Source organism: Lepus europaeus, chromosome 21 (assembly GCF_033115175.1).
Source record: "Lepus europaeus isolate LE1 chromosome 21, mLepTim1.pri, whole genome shotgun sequence".
Lineage (NCBI taxonomy): Eukaryota > Metazoa > Chordata > Mammalia > Lagomorpha > Leporidae > Lepus > Lepus europaeus.
The window spans coordinates 17,544,887-17,565,932 of record NC_084847.1 but is presented as its reverse complement, the minus strand read 5'-3'; the positions used below and the strand labels follow the sequence as shown (position 1 = coordinate 17,565,932).

Genomic DNA, 21,046 nt, shown 5'->3' with positions numbered 1-21,046 from the left:
ACAGTAAGCTCAGTTAAGGATTTTGGGAACAGCCAAGTTCTGAGAAAGAGGTATCCAAGTGTAGAGTAACAAGTTGAGTTAAAACAATTTTTGGTTGTATTCTGTCAGTAAACACAACAGAATGCTTCAGTTCTGAGAACCTGAGATAGTCCAGAAAAACAAAAGTTCTGAGTGTAGGACTTAAGTTACCACATAGCCAGAACCAGGTGTTTTGCATTTCTCAAAGCAACATTAAATGGGGAGCAGGGTGGTTCCAAAAGTACCGATATGAATGAGGCTGCTCTTGGGAGGGATGTCTGGATTGCCTTGGCTTTTATTGCAATCTGAAATAATCCCCCTGCCTCTGTCTGAAGCCTTCCTTCACCACATGTCCAAGTTGTCTGCATTGTTCACATTCTGCTATTATTTTGGATACTCCTGAAGCCAAAGCAATTAAAAAAAAAATGCCAGAGAAGCCTCATATTAACTCAAACATGATGCCAAAGTGATCTCCAAAAAAGTTTATTAGCATGATTAAAAACACCTTCTTGAATAACAGAATTTCTGAACATGAAAGCGTATCAGTGGCTATCCCTTATAACCAATATTTGGAATTGAACAGACAGCTTTATTGCCAGTCTTCATTGTATTAAAAACAATCCACATGTTGGTTCCATGAAGTCATGACTATTGCTTTGTCTGGGAATGAGTCCCTACGGCAATTAAGTATAAAAAATATCTTCCATCATCACTGGAGGGTGACCTGCATTGGAGTGTGACTCCGAGTTAAGAGCTGATAAAAATCCACAAAGAGTTGGGGTTTTGCTTTTTAAAAACATTCCTTTTACACACTACAAAGAAATAATTAGTATTTTGGTTTTTAAGTTCCTACTTGATAGTTAAAATGGCAGTCCCCAGAGGCCCTCCCATCACACAGCTGTGAACGCAGGCCCTCCTCTCGAGGGTGCAGTCTTGGGGTGGGCTCAGAAGACTTTGGCCTCCACATGTTTACACGGGCTTGAGGACAAAGACAGCATCATCCAGAACATAATAGTCATTATACATGTCGCCTTCACACAGGTATGGCAGTCTGGTGAACGCTTCGATAACAAAACCAGCTTTGCTGAAAACTGCAGGCAGACTGTTCACTTGTTCTTCCCAATTCTGCCCCTTGATTTCCAAAATTTCTGATGGTTTCTCCCACTTGCCACCTACTAAAACAAATAAAAACAATGAGTTAAATTCTTGAACAAACAAGCTATTTAAAGAGGAGCTTGGGAAGGAACAGTATCTCCCAAGGACCTGGAATATTCCAGGCACTGGATGCTCCGGTGGCTCCTATCCCTTACACTCAGGGACACCCTGAGGTAGGTGGGCACAGGAGCACAGGCTCAGCGGGGCAGAAGAACTTACCAAACCACAGAGTTAACGAGCGTCAGAGTAGAAACGCACCCCAGGCCTGTTAGGATCCAAAGCCCGTGCTGTCACCTTCTCTGACCGTTTCTCCCATGGTTCCCTCTGTGGGACTGATTAGGAGGTGTAATGGCCAAGATTCAGAAAACTGGTCATTAAACACTGGAGTCATTAAATACTGAGGCAACAGTAACATGATATTTGAAAGGGGCCTTTGAACAAATACAAGAAAATATTACTGAGGCAGTAAACTTCCCACTAGAGGGATTTATCAGGCTGAACATAAAAACAGGCTCATGAGGGATCTTAACTTATAAAACAGATCATCAGCAGTGGTTTTCAAAGGAAGCTGACCCACACCCTAGATTTTCAGAACACGAGAACAGAGGAGTCAGTCAATCCCAAACCTGGGAGCATCAGGTATTCTGGGAAATAGAGAAATAGGGAAGGTCTTTCAAATACACACTCAAGGCAAGCACTGACTAGGGACACAGACACAGATATACGAGTACTTCAAGAAGTTTGTGGAAAATGGAATTAATAAATTAAAAAAAAGAAAATAGAATCAGAAGTAATTTTTTTTAAGATTTATTTATTTGCTTTTCACGAGCTGGATCCAAAGTGGAGCAGCTGGGACTCGAACTGGCACCCATATGGAATGCCAGCACTGCAAGTGGTGGCTTTCCATACCACACCACAGTGCCAGCCACAGTAAAAGATATTTATTTTGGTATAAAAAATATTTTGAAATCCATGTACCATTTTTTACACCTACTTTCCATGACCTTTTTGATGATCCCTCATAATAGATTTACATTTTGGGGTAATTTTAGATGCTATGGTGATATAAAAACGCATATATCCTTAGAAGTGTTACTAAAATTCATACTGAGGATAACGTTGTGTTGATGAGAAAAGACAGATAATCAGCAGATGTCAAGGGCACAACTGCTGTAGCAGAAGACTGCTCCTTATTTTCAGCGGCCCGGCCCGGAGCCCTCTCCCACATCTGGGGAGTTCCCTTGGCAGAGTCCTGGTGGGAGGCAAAGCCTGGGAAAGCAGCATGCCAGCCTTCCTTGCAGGTGAGGCCCTGGGACATGACTTAGGTTCTGACACTCATCTGAGACCTAAGATGAAAAGCTAGTGACCCAGGGAGGTGGAAACATGGGGCTTGTTTAGGGCCAGGGGAGGGCCAAGGGGGCAGGCGAGACCAGGCAGCTGGGGCAGCAGCTGAGTGGCACTGATGGGAAAGCTTACGCATCTGGTGCCTGGCAGCCGCTGTGTGCCTCCAGACCGGTTTCACAGCGTGATTTGGCCCATCATTTCTGGCTGGGCACACCACACACAATTCCTCAGGCCTCCTCTGGGAGCTGTGCCCAAATCCTTTCAATATGTTTCCTTTTGCTGAAGTCAGACGGAGTCAGCTCCTGCTGCTTACAAAGAAGAGTCTGAATGATGACACTTTACCACCTCCAAGCCCGGAGGGAGGGTTAGTAAGGTTGGGATGCTGCGTATTTGCTTTACAGTACATTAAAGGGGGTCTTCGGTCTAGCAGTTGAGATGCCCACATCCCATACCGGAATACCTGGGTTCAATATCTGCTTCCTGCCAATGCAGACCCTAGGAGGCAATATGATGGCTCAAGTAGCTAAGTCTCTGCCACCCACGTGGCAGATCAGCAACTGGCCTGCTCTGGAAATACAATGCACTGCTTATCTGTCAAATCATACTCCTTCCTGGGATATGCACTACATTACACGTACATCAAAGTCTCACTCAAACAGCTCCCACCTAAGGAGGATTTGTAAAATCCATGGGGAGTGGGATCACATGCATACTCAGAAACGTGCCGCAGGCTGAAATGGCAACTTTAAATGGTGCAACTCGATTACGAACCATCTTTACACAATTTCAAAAAGTTCCCAATTGTGGTTCCTTAATAAGAGTTCCTCTCTTCAGTTCTTGCTTTAAAAAAAAAAAAAGGAGAAAAAATAAAAGCCAAGTCTCTTTCCAAACACAGAGAGAGAAAAGGAGAGAGAAATGGAAACTGCTCACAAAGGCAAGATCGGCCCCCATCTGGAAATCAATTTGATCCTATTTTATGTAGGTAAGGTTCTTTTAATACATTTCTATTTTAAGCTCCTACAGAATAATTTTTAAATGTGTAACATTAAGGAAATTGTTAGAGTTGATAAGTTTCCTTTTTCCCCAGTGAAAGGGGGAATAAAAGAATCACTGAGAAAAGTTTCCTATTAAGCTTGAAAATTCCCTTTGCTGCTTTAGAGAACAGCTCACTGAGGGGTTGAAAATATCCCTAAAGCCACTTGGGATAGTCATCAAGTGATTTAAGTCCCTTAGAGGCAAATTCACTCTACAGAGTGAGCACTAGGCAGAGTAAGCACTAGACAGGTATTTGCTGAATATTTTCTAGCATGGCACCCCATCACAAAACCACTGTTTAAATGTAAGTGTTTCTCAATGATACAGAAAGTGTTTCCTGAGCATTTAGACTATCGGACAGGGAAGGGTGCAAAAGCTCTTAAAATTAATTTCTTACCATCTCTAAGGAACATGTCAAAATGTCAACAGTGATTGTTTTGATTAAAAGGAACAAGGGTGACTTTTTGCTTCTACTTTTATTTTCCTAACAGATATATATCACCTTTATAAACTATCTTAGTGTTATTTTAAATAAGAATTCTTGTCTTTAAGAGATATATCCTGAAATATGTGCACATAAAATGTCTGGGATTTGCCCTAAAATGACACGGGAGTGAGGGAGTTGGTGGAATGGGAGGTGAGAAGACTGGGCTGGGGCCTGGGATGGTAGGGTGCTCACTGGGTTAGTCTGCTACTTTTGTGTACATGGGAAATTTTCTCTAACAAAACGCTTATTTTAAGTGTGAAAAATTAGGTCCCTGTTTATTTTCTAACTTAGATTTTTAAAATACAAAAATGTTTTTTAAATCTCCTCTACTAAGGAGAGAGAAACTTGCAACCTTCTCAGCAGATACCATGTTTTAAAAAGACAAACCCCATAGAATATGAGATTTCTTAAAGAGAAATTTTTCAAAGGCACAGACTGTGGTATGATCTATTATCCAAACTTCTCTTTTTTGCTAATATGTTGCTTAACTGGTGGGGGAGGAACGGCCATTTCCTTCCAAGGGTGTCTGGGTAGGGAGCCACCACCACTGGCTGAATGGAGGAGAAGCAAGGCCATCAGTCACAAGGGCATTTGTAGAGTGCGTACTGAGACCCCAGGCTAGCGCTTTCTCTGCCAAATGGTGAAGCTGCAGGCCAAACCAAGACCAAACTCCAAAGCTGTGAATACCTACTTTATCCTGTGCCGCTAGTGCTTAAAGAATTGTGCTAAAAGTCAGCTTCCCTTTTAAGATTTTATCTAGAAGCTGACTTGAGATTGAGACACAGTTTAACTCTACTACACTCTAGCAGGCCCAACTGTTCCAAATTTCCAACATAAAGGGTGACTCCACATAGTAAAAGTTCCTGTGTCTCTCTAAGGTGATCAGCCCTGGGCAGCAGGCCTGAGGCTGTACTGACCAGAGGTGAGTTCAGGGCCCTGGCTGAAGCCCATGCTGGGCTGAGCCTCCTGCAGACACAGGCCTGCAGAGCCTCCGGAGCCCACCGTGCCCTCTCGGCTGCCCAGCAAACTGCCCAGCACGCCTCAAACTGTGTGAACACTAAAATTAAGACACACCGAAAAGAGGCCTGCATCACAAATGACACGATGCTAATTTTAATCCCTCTTCTGTTCCGAATGAGAACCTATAAGAAAAATGTTAAGTGAGAAAGAGCCCCTGTCTCAAACTTCAGCAGCAGACCTCTCGGACTACTTTCTAAGTTCATTCACAGTAGCCAAGGAGACAAATCAGACTGCTTGGAAGCAGAGAACCTGGCAGAATGTGTGCAATATAAATTAGATAAATCCCATTTTGTCTCAACCAGTACTATTGTATAGATGGCCTCCCTTGTCCCAGAAAGGGTGGAGGGCAGGCCTGGCCATTTATATCAGCACTTGAGAGCCTTCCAGCCTCAATGCCTGGGACTAGAGGGCCAAGGTGAGGGACCCAGTCTGCCTAACTTGGGAAGCTGCACTGCCTGGCAAACGGAGCACCAGCCTGCAAACCCCCAGTAGCACACGTCCCCTTATCTCTAAAATGACAGCAGCAGCAGCAACAGATACCTTTTACTAAGTACTATGTTGTAGGCACGTAAATACTCCTTATGAAGCTGCTTACTTAACTCACATTAACTGTACAATATCAACGATAACTACCCCTACTCTACTGAACAGATGCAGGGATCACAGAGCTGGCAACTGGTAGAGGGAGGATTCGAACTCAAGTCTGTGCTCCTTAACGCAATATTGTTAATCAAATAAGATAAACGCTACAAGAGACGACAGAATAGGTACAAGTGCCAGGAAGGAATCTGATCTCAGCCACAGCGTGGCTGGCTCACCCGGCCTCTGCTCAATAACCAAAGACCTTGCAGGCTACGCCAGGGCTACCTTTGCACAGGTGTACATCTTGCCTTCTATCGTGTTTCCCAAAGGGATGCCAGGCTCACAAAAGACCAATTGTGGATTGCAGTGAATTCCTAGTAATCCCAACCTCCACAAGGCCAAGAAATCCCTCTTGCTCATGAGCTCAGTAAGAGGCTACAGCATCTGTGTGAGGAGCTTTGATCCGCGCTACCAGGCTGAATACAACACGCCTATGTGGCGAGGGGTACAGGGGAGGATACAGGCTCTGAGGGATTCCATGATCCGTGAAGGATCAAAGGAAAGCTTGTAAAAAGCAAGAGGGTACACGGAAGCCTGATCTTCTAACTCTGGTCAGGCTGCCTCCTCTGCTCATGACGTGGGTTCCAGCTGCATCCTCTCTGGGGCTGTCTTCCAGGAGCCAGACACCCGGCAAACCAGCAGGCAGAGGTCAGGAATCACACAAGTTAAGACAAACAAGGACCACTGGTGTGCACCTTCATAACCTTGCTTGAAAGGAACAGCTGGGTTTCCTAAACTACACATGTCAGAACTCAGGTAAAGTGAGGTGAGAAAACTGCCCAACAAACCACTCCTGCTTCCTCCTGCAGCTGCTGTGGGGGCCTGCACCGTCTCCATCACGCAACCACGTTACTTGGAAGTGGACCTCACTTACAAGACTGTCACTATCGAGTGCACCTTCTCCAAGAGTGGCTGCCCTTTGGCGCAAACAACAAGCTTGTGGTTCCGCCATGGCGTGCAACAGCCTGAGAACCTGTGCTTGGATGGCTGCAGAAGTGAGGCAGACAAATTCACAGTGAGGGAAGTCCTAGCCCAAAATCAAGTTTCCCTCACCATAAACAGGGTGACTTCAAACGACAGTGCAATTTACATCTGTGGAATCGCTGTTGCTACTCCTGCACCGAGAGCTAAGCAAACTGGAGATGGGACCATGCTGGTGGTGAGAGGTCAGTCGGGCTTCATTTCACCACGTTTGTTCACATTTTGCTTAGCCCTTAAAGTTGCACGTCACTTACCTGCACAAATTATAAGATAAGTTTGTTAACTTAATACCTGAACCAGTGAAAGGCATGATCTGAGGCCAGGGTGGTAGGAGTTTGAATTGAAAATGGACTCTGAGCCCGGCTCCCAGCATCCACAGTCAATGGTGTGCTGGAGGCCAGATTTGCTTTCCATATCCAGACTTCACTAGTGAAGGTGGACCAAGTTCTTCCTTCCTGCCAATTGCAATGATTGGGTGTGAGGTAACTAGTTTAAAGGAAAACTTAAACAATGATTAACTAAATCAGCTCTCTCAAGAACTAGTCCAGTGTTGTACCACCATCTAGAACAAGCATCAGTGATCAGTAAATTGGACTAGAAAGAATACACATTAAGGAGAATAAATACAAACTTGAAAAGAAGCCACTAGAGGATCCTGACCCTTCCCACACTGCCTAGACATCAGAGAACAGAAAGCAATGGCTTCCTGAGATCTGCTAAAACCCATGACAATTCCTCACCCACGGGGGACATCAAACCTAACTAAATCCTATAAATAATTTCATCAAGTCATCTCCCTGAGTTGTTCAAGATTTAGAAATTTCAGAGCAGAAGCTTATCATATGATTCCGGGGGAAGGAAGCCACAGGAAGGAACGCCTTGCCTTTTTTGTATCTTTTTTCTTAAAAAGGTTGCTGGTGTGAGGAGCCCTGAGGTCATGAAACATGAGCTCAGAATCAACCAGCCTTTTGGTCTTAAAACAGGACTCTGGGACCCAAGACTGTTTGCTGTTACAATCCCTGTTTTAAACTATTACAGGTGTTCCAATGGCCTTCTGATTCTCAAATGTCATTTAGCCTTAGTTTATTCTCACTGGGGAGATAAATTATAAATGAGTTTTATGAGTGACTTAATAGACATAAAGTGCTTTTAATAGTGCCTGGCATGTAGCAAATAACAAAGGTTAGCTATTGATCATAAAACACACATACTACTTCTAAGTTTCCTGCATTAGCCATCTAGAACAAAAAATGTCAAAAGGGAAAATGGCTGTAAAGAGAGACTCCTCTTTAAGGGCAGAAGTGAAAGTTTCCCTAAGACAGACATGGCAGCTTCCTGCCAGAGCTCCTACTGTAGCACATAAACATCTTTTAAAGTTATATAAATGTGATTACTTTGTTGGTTTCACAAATAAAAATGTATAATGAGTTCACACATCCAGTATCCACAGGATATTTAATTAAAAGTATAGCATAGTGGGCTTCATTATAAAAAAGGAACAGCACACGTGCCACTTAAAACACCTGTCTTTAGCGAGCAACAAGTGCTATGATTCTCAATGTACAGCCTTTTTGGTTCCTTTTTAAGATTTATTTATCTTTTTATTGGAAAATCAGAGTATGAGAGAGAGAGAGAGAGAGATCTTCCATGTGCTGGTTCATTCTCCAGATGGCCACAATGGCCAGAGCTGGGCCAGGTTGAAGCCAAGAGCCAGGAGCTTCTTCCAGGACTCCCATATGGGTGGCAGGTGCCCAAACACCTGGGCCATCTTCTGCTGCTTTCTCCAGTCCATCAGCAAGGAGCTGGATTGGAAGTAGAACAGTTGGGACTTGAACTAGCACTCATATGAGATGCTTTTGTTGCAGGTGGTGGCTTAACCCGCTACACCACAATGCCGGCCCCTTAGGTTCTCTTACTGGCTGTACTATCCAACCGTGTATATACACTGATGGTCCCAAGGTTATATACATGTTAGCACTAACAAGCACATGTGAAATATCTCATTTACAAAGGTAGATTTCTTGACCACACTTCCAACAAAAGAAATTTCAAATGCCATCAAAATATGTTGAAATGTTTATCTAACTTCTAGTAAGGTTTTTAATAAAAAATAGTTTTAGCATATGACAGATGGATAGAATTTGTTAAGTTTTTCTGAACTTAAATTCTATCTACTTATTTATTTGAGAGGCGGAGAGGGAGAGGGAGGAAAGAAAGAGGAAACAGATAAAATGGACTGAAGCTGGGAGCCAGGAATTCAATCCAGGTCTCCCACATGGGCAGCAGGGACCGAAGTACTCAAGCCATCACCTGCTATCTTCGAGGGTAAACATTAGCAGACAGCTGGGGAGCAGAGCCAAGACTTAAATCAAGAACTGCAATATGCACATATTCCAACCAGTGGCATAACTGCTAGCCAAATGCCTACCCCTAAGTTTTTAATTTTTGTAAAGATTTATCTATTTATTTGAAAGTGAGAGTTACACAGAGAGAAGGAGAGGCAGAGAGAGAGGTCTTCCATCCGCTGGTTCATTCCGCAATTGGCCGCAACGGCTAGAGTTGTGCCAATCCAAAGCCAGGAGCTAGGAGCTTCTTCCAGGTCTCCCACGCAGGTGCAGGGACCCAAGGACTTGGGCCATCTTCCACTGTTTTCCCAGGTCATAGCAGAGAGCTGCATTGGAAGTGGAGCAGCCAGGACTTGAACTGGTGCCCAAATGGGATACCAGTACTACAGGCGGTGGCTTTACCCATGACATCACAGCACTAAGTTTTTTATTTTTAAAAACACTCGTTGGGGCCAGTGCTGTGGCACAGTAGGTTAAGTCTCTGCCTATAGTGCTAGCATCCCATGTGGGTACCAGTTCAAGTCCTGGCTGCTCCACTTCCAATCCAGCTCCCTGCTAATGCCTGGGAAAGCAGTAGAAGATGGCCCAAGTGCTTGGGCCCCTGCACCCACATGAAAAACCCAGAAGCAGCTCCTGGCTCCTGGCTTCGAATTGGCACAGCTCCAGCCATTGCGGCCATTTGGTGAGTGAACCAGTGGATGGAAGACCTCTCTCTCCCTTTCTCTATAACTCTGCCTCTCAAATAAATACATAAATCTTTTAAAAATAAAATAAAAATAAAAACACTCCTTGGTAACATTTTTGGCATAATGTATTTGAAGAAGGGGTGACCCAGCTTTAACTATCATACGATTGGGTGTTTTTTGAAGAGATCCTGAACAATGTTTTATATGAATAGGCAGGCAGGGTGAGTTCATGTTTTACCTCCAACAGGTAGCTTCAATTAAATTTTATATGTATATTTGCAAGAATATGTGTCAATAGTGACTGTGTCTCTCTGGTTGGTAATGAAGACGGCAAGCTCCTCAGCAGGGAAGTGCGGAGCCTGCTGACGGCTCTCCTAGCACTGCTCTCCATCTACATCGCTGGCGTCTGCGTCATCTTCATAATCTTCTCCAAAGTAAGCCAATCTTCTTGCACTGGGTGTTCCTACAGCCTCTTAAAGAGTAGAGTTTCCACCTCTCCACAGCTGTGAGCCTCGGAAATGGGCTCACCTAGCTAGCACCTCCCTTCTAAGTGTGGGGACACCCGTCTCCGAAGAGGTCAACAGAAGGCATGGACTGCCAACCCCGAAATTCTTACTACACAGGGTACATGATGTACAGTGTTCTCTTTAACACAGGGTTAAGAGATCACCTTCTATGCTATTTTTCTACTGCAGGGGTCGGGGCTGGAGAGCTGAGGAGGGCATTATTGTCATCGATGAAAGTCCTAAGGATAGTCTTTATGAGCAAAAAAGGTTCATGAAGAGATTAGAGGATGTGTTGGATATTCAAACAGGACTCAAGTTATTGAGAAAGAATATCTTTTGACTGCATAAGAAGGGATGTGTATGTTTATATTAGGATTATGGTAAATCCTAAAATCAATATTGGTTAAAGTTGTTAAACTGACTTATTAATGGAATAAAAGTCTCTTAGAAATGATAAGAAAAGTATTAACTCTTACTTATACCATTCAAATCTAATTATGGTACGGACATCTGTCACCAGAGATGTTTTATAGACTTTCCTTTTTCTTCTTGGCAGGCAAAATCGAACATCCTAAGAAACAAAGAAACAAAAGAAGATCCACAAAAGGTACAGATCTATACTTGTCAGTATTTCTTGAATTGTGGTTGGCTGTAATCACTTCAAATCTGAAGGATTTTGGGAAACAAAGACAAAAGCAAGCAAGCAAGCAAGCAACAGAGACAGCAGAATAAGTCTGTATCATAGATACTAACATTTGCTGTTGTCCAGAAAGTCCATGGTAAATTCAAGTGGTGAACTGTGATTTAAGTGTGACAGTTCTCACCCATAAATTCTATTCAGTGTACTCCAAATGAAAAGAATAACTACAGGCATGGATGTGTTGTGTGGTTGAACATCTGAGGTTGGTTGTAGCAAAGAAAAAGTTATGATGTACAGCAATCATGGCTCACGGTCATAGAAGAGATTTTTTTTCTCACTGTATTTACAGAAAAGTGTTCGGAGAATTTTTCAGGAAATTGCTCAAGAATTGTACCATAAGAGATACGTGGGCAGAAGCCAACAACCTGTAAGTGTAAAATATCAAGAAGATTTAATACAGATATAAAGCATGTTTGAAGAAAGCTCTACTGCCAACACACTGTCAATAATCATGTTTTCCTTTAGCAAAGTCTGAAGGAGGACTTTCACATAAGATGAATTTTTACACAGAATGTGTTTTGATAAATACCCAACAAAGGACATTTGACACACTATTCAACAGCCCCAGGCTGGCATCTTAGCGGCAGGGAAACTTTCAGAAGCACACTGAACACAGATAATAGAGATGAAAGGGCTTTTGTTGGTTGAAAGTCGCTTCATACAGAATCTTGCATGCAGTAATAGGCACTAAGTGAAAGCTGCAAACATTTGGGGATCAAACGATAAAGAAAAAGTTACTTGTTATGAATAAGGCAGTAATATATTCATATTAGAAAAACTGCAGCTAATGATTCAAGAAACGAGTATGTCTTCAGTCTTGGATGTTTGAGTGACAGGAAGTATACATCTATCCTATCTGTAATACATCCTGAAAATATTCTTTTAAAGTCTTACAAAAAAGAGGCTTTTCAAACAGGATGCTGTCTTAGAGCTCACAGAGCAGATACCTGGTCCCTGTGACCGGATTGCCCGAACTTAAATGAAAATGCATACAAAATGATGAACTTTCATATACCCCTAAAGGTATCTTCTTAAACAGTTGCCAAGAGAGCACATATAACAGGATGTTGATATGAAATGCAGGGTTTTTTTTTTTTTTTTCTTAAATCTAGTTTTAAAAAGAACTTTTACCCAGGAGAGACCATTGTCTAGGGAGCCTTCTTATTCATCCGTGTATACACAAAGACATAAAGACAGAGGGCCAATCACCTCAAATACCACAGGGAATAACTATAAATGCCTCCTCACTATCTCTTCTTAGTGAGGTTGGGGCAAGTTGTTCAACAAAGGGAAGTGGCCTGAAGGCAGGCCCGGGAAGTAAAAACTGTAAGGTTCCTAAGCAAGGCTTTGAACAAGAAAACTGTTTTCAGTTCCCGTATCCTACAACAAGTACAGGGAAAGAGGTAACCTGACCTCTAAGATTTCTGGAAGGGCACCTGGGGTCCAGAATGAAAGATGGCCTAGGAGCGTATCTGTTGTTTGAACAATGAATCATTGGTTACCTAACCTTAAACGTGGCTTGTTATTTTCTACATAGGAGAAAGATAACAACACTTATGAAAACAGAAGTACACTCTCCAACTATGAAAGACCATAAAACCAATGCCATTTTCATCTAAGTCACTCAATGTGCACCTCCAGATTCCCTGGCAACATTAATGGACACAGACCAAGTAGGTCTTAGAAAGAAATACTCAAAGTTATAAATGGACAAAACAACTGGCTGCGAGGAAAATATCAGAGTATAAACAAACCGTAGCTGAAGGTAATTACGAAAATACTGAAACTCAACAAAATACAACTAAAAATATTTTCCTAATTTGTGAAAAAAAAATTCTAAGCAGCCTAACAGTTTCAAAAAGTTCAGCCTAACTTTTCCAAACATTTTTACAATATGCATGCTCTGCTTGGTTCATTCAATGTACAAGGTGTGTGCTGTCACTCTGAGGAGCATTAGAAGTTAAACCACCTGCCTCAATCGTGAGTGGAAGACTTGTCGTTTTAAGTTGTAGACATGATGGGACAATCAGAATCAGCTGGAAGGGAAAAAGAGCAAGAGGATGGCGCCAAAATTTGAGTTTGAGAAGTTCGTTCTGAAAAGTACCTCGAAGTAAAAGTCATTTCTTCTGATACTGTAACGGGGCAATAGTATAAATGCATATTTTCCTGGTGCAGGATGCCAAATAACTTACATCGTGCTACCAACAAAAAGTGAGAAGAAACAAAAGAATAGAGTCAGAAGACAAAAGTCAAGATACAAAGACTCCAAAGCTGATTAAACAGAGAAAGTTCCGGGACAAATAAGCCACAGCTGACTCTAGATGTCAGTGTTGTGTTAATTTACAACACTGGGGAAGGCATGGGCAATGCACTGACTTTACAAGGACCTCAGCAAGAGTAACTTAACTGTTAAGCAATATAGGAATCAGATGGTATCAGATGAGGGACTGGGTACAGCAAAGACAGTTCTGGAATTAATTATCATTTCACTAAAAAAAATAGTATAGATTCCTCTCTGAAAGCTACCTGAGTGTAAAAATCTAAAATATTCAAAAGTGTGCATGCATCATGAAACATGAATTATAAACTATTATATGTATTTCATTAAAATACTTCTTTTAAATTGGCATTAAGTGAGGCCTTTTTCAAAACCTAGATAGAATTTTAAAATATTTTAAGATCCCTTTGGGGCTGGCATTGTGGCATAGCAGGTTAAGCTGCTGCCTGTGACACCAACAACCCATATGGGCACCAGTTCTAGTCCCAACTGCTTCATTTCTGATCCAGCTCCCTGCTAATGTGCCTGGGAAAGCAGTAGAGGATGGCCCAAGTACTTGGGCTCTGACACCCACATGAGAGACCCAAAGGAAGCTCCTGGCTCCTGGTTGGCCTAGCCCCATCCATTGCAGCCATTTGGGGAGTGAATCAGTATATGGAAGGTTTCTCTCTCTTTCTCCCACTATAACTCTGCCTTTCAAATAAGCAAATATATCTTTAAAAAAAAAGATTTATTCATTGATTTGAAAGGCATAGTTACAGAGAGGCAGATGCAAAGAGATAGAGGTCTTCCATCTACTGGTTCACTCCCCAGGTGGCTGCAACGCTGGAGCTGTGCCGATCCAAAGCCAAGAGCCAGGAGCTTCTTCTGGGTCTCCCATGTGGGTGCAGGGACCAAGGAATTGGGACATCCTCTACTGCTTTCCCAAGCCATAGCAGAGAGCTGGATGGGAAGTGGAGCAACCGGGACTCCAATCAGCGCCCATATGGGATGCCCACACTGCAGGTGGTGGCTTTACCCACAATGCCACAGCGTCGGCCTCAACAATTTTATCTTTTTTTAAAAAAAATTCCTTTGAAAGCATTTTGCACTGATGACTTAAATAAGTGACACCAAACCTTTCTGATCACACATGCCCAGAAAAATGGAAGAGGGAAGGAGGGGGCAGCATGAGACTTCATTTGATTTGTATGTGTATGTGTAGTATATGCTTGTGTGTATTTATGGATTTTTTAAAAGATTATTATTTATTTGGGAGGAAGAGTTAGAAAGAAAAGGGGAAACACAGGGAGACAGGCCTTCCATTCATTGGTTTACCCCCCAAACAGCTGCAATGGCCAGAGCTGGGCCCATTTGAAGCCAGGAGCCATAGCTTCCTCCAGGTCTCTGACTTGGGTGCAGGGGCCCAAGCACTTAGGCCATCTTCCACTGCTTTCCCTGGGGCATTAGCAGGGAGCTGGATCTGAAGAGGAGCAGCCAGGCCACAAATCGGCGCCCATAAGGGATGCCGGTGCTGCAGACAGAGGCTTAACCTACTATGCCACAGCCTATATGTATGTTTTAATCTTAAACTAAAAAAAAAACAACAACAACAACAACAAACAGAAATTAAACAATGCCATGAACAGTACTATAAAGAAACTCTATGTTTTTCTTTCTATATTCCAAAGTACATTATTTTGTGTACTCCCACCACTTTGACACCATTGGCTTGGGTAAAATAAATGAACTTCTAAACTGATGGCAAAAAAAGGGCAAGCACTTACTCCATTGAGGTGAACAGAAAAACCATTCTGAGAACCATTACTTTTTTTTAGAAAGCTATTATTTAATAAATATAAATTTCATAGGTATAGCTTTAGGAATATAGCAGTTCTTCCCCCCATCCCCATTCTCATCCCACCTCCTCCTCCCTCTCCCATCCCATCCCATTCTTCATTAAGGTTCATTTTTAATTCTCTTTATATACAGAAGACCAACTCTATACTAAGATTTCAATAGTTTGCACACACACAGACACACAAAATATTAAGTACTGTCTGAAGATAAATTTTACTGTTAATTCTCACAACTCGTTAAGGACAGAGGTCCTGGGCTGGCGCTGTGGCTTAGCAGGTTAACGCCCTGGCCTGAAGCACCGGCATCCCATATGGGTGCCGGTTCGAGACCCGGCTGCTCTACTTCCAATCTAGCTCTCTGCTGTGGCCTGGGAAAGCAGTGACAGATGGCCCAAGTCCTTAGGTCCCTGCACCCATGTGGGAGACTTGGAAGAAGCTCCTGCCTCCTGGCTTTGGATCAGCACAGCTCCAGCTGTTGTGGCCAATTGAGGAGTGAACCAGCGGATGGAAGACCTCTCTCTCTCTCTCTGTCTCTCCTCTCTCTGTGTAACTCTGACTTTCAAATAAATAATTTAAAAGGGCAGTGGGGACAGAGTCCTACATGGGGAGCAAGTGCACAGTGACTCCTGTTGTTGATTTAACAATTGACACTCTTACTTATGATATCAGTGATCACCCGAGGTTCTTGTCATGAGCTGTCAAGGCTATGGAAGCCTTTTGATACACAAAACACTGCGTCAGTATTTAGACAGGGCCATAAGCAAAGTGGAAGTTCTCTCCTCCCTTCAGAGAAAAGTACCTCCTTCTTTCCATTGGGATCTCACTCACGGAGATCCTTCATGTAGGTCATTTTTTGCCACAGTGTCTTGGCTTTCCATGCCTGAAATGTTCTCATGAGAGAACCATTACATTTTGGCACTTAATTCCAGGGCTAAAAATACACTGCTCTTTGCTGAACTAACCAGGAGACAAAATACCTCAGATAAACTAGTATTTGATTCAGAATATGCCTTTGCCAATGTAGCAACAGCTGCATTTCAAAGATGGATTTTTAAGATGAAATTTGGAACACACTTTCCCAAAGAGGAAGTTCTATTCTGCGAGGTCCCATGTAAGAATGCCTGGTCTATATGTAATACTCATTCTTGTATTCATCCACCTAACCAACAGTATTATTTTTATTGAGAGCCATTGTATTATACAATCCAAAGGCCTCTTTTGCACACTATCCTTGGGTCACACTGAACTCGCCCTACCCCATCCCTACCGTGTTCACACCTTCATGCTTTTGCACATCCCCCTCTCTGCCTGTTAAAATGCTTCACAGACAACAAATCCTGCTCTAATGTCACCAACAGGAAACTTTCCCTAACTCCCCTGACAGTTAATGGCTCTTTCCTTCCCTAACCCAACAACATTTGACATATTTCCTACTACACAATCCTGCCATTACCTCCCATACTACTCTGTGTTTTTAAGACCAGAAGCACTTCTCTCATTTATCTTTGACCTTCTACTGCCTAGCATTACTTGGTATACAGTGGACCCTCTAACACAACTGAACGATGCTCTCACAGAAAAATATTCTTCCAGCGTTTCAACTGAGATACAGAGCACACTTCATTCCTTAGCCATCAACCCTCACGCCTCTTCATGAAGACTGTTCATTGCATCTCTAACAGTATTTATCTTCCTGTTGTCTGAGCAGCCTGAAGAATTTTCACTGGAAAAGATTAAACTACAGTTCTCTGTATATAGATTTCCATTTCCCATGACAATAAAAAGAGAATAACACTAAAACAACTTGTTTAGTTTGGACTGATATAACAAACTACCATACATCGGGTACCTTATAAATAACAGAAATTCACTTCTCACAGTCCTGGCAGCCAGAAGTGTGAGATCAGGATGGGCCGCCTGGTCAGGCTCTGGTAAGGGGTCTCTTCCCCACCACAGACATCTGACTTCTTGTTGTATTTTTGAGTGGCAGAAAGCAGAGAGAAGCAAGGTTTCTCAGGACTCTTTTTTTTTTTTTTTTTAATAAAGGTTTATTTATTTTCTTGAAAGTCAGAGTTACACAGAGAGAGAGGCAGAAAGAGGGGTCTTCCAACTGCTGGTTCACTCCCCAATTGGCCGCAATGGCCAGAGCTGCATCAATCCGAAGCCAGGAGCCAGGAGCTTCTTCTGAGTCTCCCATGTAGTCACAGGGGCCCAAGGACTTGGGCCATCTTCTACTGCTTTCCCAGGCCACAGCAGAGAGCTGGATTGGGCCCTAGGGGCCAACACTAAGGCACCGGCATCCCATATGGGTACCAATTCATGTCCCAGCTGCTCCTCTTTTGATCCAGTTCTCTGCTTGTGGCCTGGCAAAGCACTAGAAGATGGCCCAAGTGCTCAGGCTCCTGCACCCACGTCGGAGACCTGTAAGAAGCTCCTGGCTTCAGATCGGCCTAGCTCCTGCTATTTGGGGAGTGAACCAGAGGATGGAAGACCTTTCTCTCTGTCTCTGTCTGTAGCTCTGCATCTCAAATAAATAAATAAAATCTCAAGAGAGAGAGAGATAGCTTTGTAGTTAAAGTCTGAAGCAAGACAAAAATTTTCACTTTTTTTACATTATGAAGCAAACTGCTGGTGTTTAAAAATACATCAAGAGGTGCCTCAAGTAAAGTTATCACACATCCAGTACTGTGTTAGTAAATGTTTAACAACCATCTTAGAGAAGGGAGAGGCTAACTGCAGTGTTTGCCCACTTCCATGATGTAAATACTGCCACGTGACCTGCAGTCAGTGCAGTGTTTAAATCAGCTCAGTGGGCAGGGGTTTGGTGCAACAGCTACGCTGCTGCTTAGGAGTCCCACATCCCACATTAGAGCATCTGGGTTCAAGTCTTGGCTCCACTCCCAATTAAAGCTTCCTGCTAACTCACACCTTGGGAGGCAGCAAGTGATGACTCAAGTGGCTGGGTCCCTGCCACCCAGGCAGAAGACATGGATCAAATGCCCAGGTCCCAGCCTCAGCCACAGCTGATGCAGGCATTTGGGGAGTGAATCAGCAGATAGGATCTCTCTCTCTCTCTCTGCATGTGTCTCTTCTCTGCCTTTCAAATAAAACAAAAAGTTCATAAAATTCCTACCAATATAACAATCAGCACTCATAACCCAGCCAGAACCAGCTCCTACAAACCACTGCCTACATACAAAAAACAACTGAGGTGCATATGTGCTGGAAAGGAATACTTTTCTAGATACGTTTAAGTGAAAAATGGCAACAAAAGAATCTATAATGGATACCTATTTTCATAAGTACTTTATTAAACATATATACAAACTTATATTTGCATAGACTATCTGCTGAAAAATATTCAAGAAACCTTTTAAGGGAACTGGAGTAGATGAGAGTTTTTTCACTGTAAACCATCTTGTAAGATGCTTCAACTATTTTTTTTACATTGATTATGTTTTTATAAAATTCTTCCTGTCTGGGGCTGGTGCTGTGGCATAGTGGGTAAAAGCTACCGCCTGCAGTGCCAGCATCCCATATGGGAGCTGGTTCCAGTCCCGGCTGCTCCACTTCCAACCCAGCTCTCTGCTATGGCCTGGGAAAGCAGTAGAAGATGGCCCAAGTCCTTGGGCCCCTGCACCCATGTGAGAGACCTGGAAGAGGCTTCTGGCTCCTGGCTTTGGATTGATGCAGCTCTGGCCATTGCGGCAATTAGGGAGTGAACCAGCGGATGGAAGACCTCTCTCTCTCTGCCTCTCTTCCTCTCTCTGTAACTCTTTCAAGTAAATAAATCAATCTTTAAAAAAAAATCCTCCTGTCTCTCCTCTCTCTGTAACTCTGCTTTCAAGTGAATAAACGAGTCTTAAAAAAAAAAAGGCAGGGGAGGAGAGGTGCTGGCACTGTGGTGCAGCAGGTTAAAGCCACAGCCTCCAGCACCAGCATCCCATAGTGATGCTGCTCTGAGCCCTGGCTGCTCCACTTCCAATTCAGCTCTTTACTGGTAAGCCTGGGAGGGCAACAGAGGATGGCCCAAGTCCTTGGACCCCTGCACCCACGTGGGAGACCTGGAAGAAGCTCCTGGCTCCTGGATTTGTCCTTGCCCAGCCCCAGTCAATGCAGTTGTTTGGGGATTAAACCAGTATATGAAGATATCTCTCTTTGTCTCTCCCTTCTCTCTGTAACTCTGCCTTTCAAGTGAATAAATAAATCTTTTTTAAAAAAATTACAATTTAGAAAAATTGCCATTTTCACAACACAATTCTTTTCTTGATTACACATTTTTCCTTATTGTTGATACTTAAAACAATTCTCACTAAATTTAACAACCTCTACCTAAATTTGGTCAATAAATGAAATAAACTGAAATTAAAAGATATGTTTTTGCATTTTGTAACAAAATTGCTGTGATTCAACTTCAAAGACATTTACAAAAAAGAATATCACAGAAAGAATTATTTCAGCTACAACTGCTTTTTGTTAGAAAATAAATTCAGCCAAGTATGCAAAGTACACTCTTACATCCTTAAAGCGGGCTAGTATTCATGAACTCACAAAACCAGGCCACTTTGCACCTCACAGTGCTCACACGGCTTCACATGGAAATCATCAGGATCTAATTAGTGACTTAGAGAAAGAAAGCACTAATAGGGTGCCACAGAGCAGTCTGCAAAATTGATAGGTCACTAAAGGTCACCCATAGCAACAAGGCTTCTTGTCTCAGGTTTGCATGTGTCACCCGCCAGCCTCTCTTAAGCCTCCACAGGCAACTCTGTGCACCCACAATCAAGGAGCTTGTTTTCAGTCCTTAGTGGAGGCCGCCCTCCTGTCTAGTTCGACTTCCTTTCAATTTTTAGTGTCAAAAACACAGGAAATAAAATGCATGGTTTGACTGAAGCTTTCTCCCCACACTTTTCCACCTCCTGCTATGCCAGGAAGTAGCATTAATGTTCTATCATGTGGTTGCCCAACAGGACACAGGAAGCCAGGACCTTGCAGCCTGGTGACTAGGGACTGTGATACAGAGATGGAGCCCAAGCCTCCTTCCACAGGAAAGGTCAAGTCTCTGAATTACCAAGGATGGCATCTGCTGGGCGTTTTCACTATACAACATATATACATAGGTACTCCCACCTAAAGTAGTTTTTCTTTTTTTTTAAATATTTGTTTGAAAGGCAGAGTTACAGAGAGAAAAATCCTCCATCTGCTGGTTCATTTGCCAAATGGCTGCAATGGCCAGGGCAGGGCCAGACCAAACCAGAAGCCAAGAGCTTCCTCCAGGTCTCCCACATGCGTGCAAAAGCCCAAGTACCTGAGCCATCTTCCACTGCTTTCCCAGGTGTACTAACAGGGAGCTGGATCAGAAGTGGAGCAGCCAGGACATGAACTGGTGTCCATTTGGGATGCCGGCATTGCAGGTAGTGGCTTAATCAACTACACAACAGCACCAGCCCCAGCAGCTTTTCCTTAACCATGACAAACACTCAAAAATTGAAATGTAAAGATGGAAGAAGCTCGACAGGAGAGGCAGAATCTGTTCTGTTCTCTTCCCCATTCCATTGCATAACTAAAGAATCATTCCCCCATTTTCCTTACTATCAACACAAATCTGAAACCATTTGGGAAATGTTAAGACAAGCATTAAATCTAAATAGATCATGACTGTCAGGAAACAAAAAAGGACAAGAAGAAATTAAGGAGCATGGAAATCCATACAGAAGTCCATGGTTCTAAGAAACATTAATGTTATTCCTTAAGATGGATTTTTCATGATACTTGATAATCGTGATACTTGAAAAATAACAGATTTCTTAAAAATGTCTGCAAGCTCTTAGTTTCTGAAGCCAAGGCCAAACGAGGCAAAAAAATAATAATAATAATAATAATAATAGAGAAACTGAAGACTTTTCATATTAACTACTTACATAATCATTTTTATTTTAGTGTACATTAACTTATAAAAGCACAAAAGAGAAACTTAACTTTCTAACTTTTCAAGATGACCTGAAATCCAA

At 42.8% G+C, this 21,046-nt stretch overlaps 2 protein-coding genes across 5 annotated transcripts in view; one reads left to right on the top strand and one right to left on the bottom strand.

Moving 5' to 3' along the window:
- Nucleotides 1–485: 485 nt before the first annotated feature.
- Nucleotides 486–21,046, bottom strand: part of METTL9 (methyltransferase 9, His-X-His N1(pi)-histidine) — a 52,844-nt gene continuing 32,283 nt past the window's right edge. The window contains exons 5-6 of one of the 4 annotated variants that reach the window (XM_062180737.1): nucleotides 1,393–1,505; nucleotides 1,105–1,193 (exon numbers count right to left, since the gene is read on the bottom strand). In XM_062180737.1, the coding sequence (XP_062036721.1) occupies nucleotides 1,405–1,505 (101 nt within the window). In that variant the 3' untranslated portion in view covers nucleotides 1,105–1,193; nucleotides 1,393–1,404. Of the gene's footprint in view, nucleotides 1,194–1,392; nucleotides 1,506–21,046 lie in introns of all 4 variants that reach the window. The other 3 variants (XM_062180738.1, XM_062180736.1, XM_062180735.1) reach the window with 3 other exon arrangements.
- On the top strand, nucleotides 3,424–12,516 carry IGSF6 (immunoglobulin superfamily member 6). The gene is made up of 6 exons (XM_062180739.1): nucleotides 3,424–3,499; nucleotides 6,511–6,867; nucleotides 10,041–10,147; nucleotides 10,776–10,826; nucleotides 11,209–11,286; nucleotides 12,457–12,516. The coding sequence occupies exons 1-6, from the start codon at nucleotides 3,433–3,435 to the stop codon at nucleotides 12,514–12,516; spliced, it is 720 nt and encodes a 239-aa protein (XP_062036723.1). The 5' UTR covers nucleotides 3,424–3,432.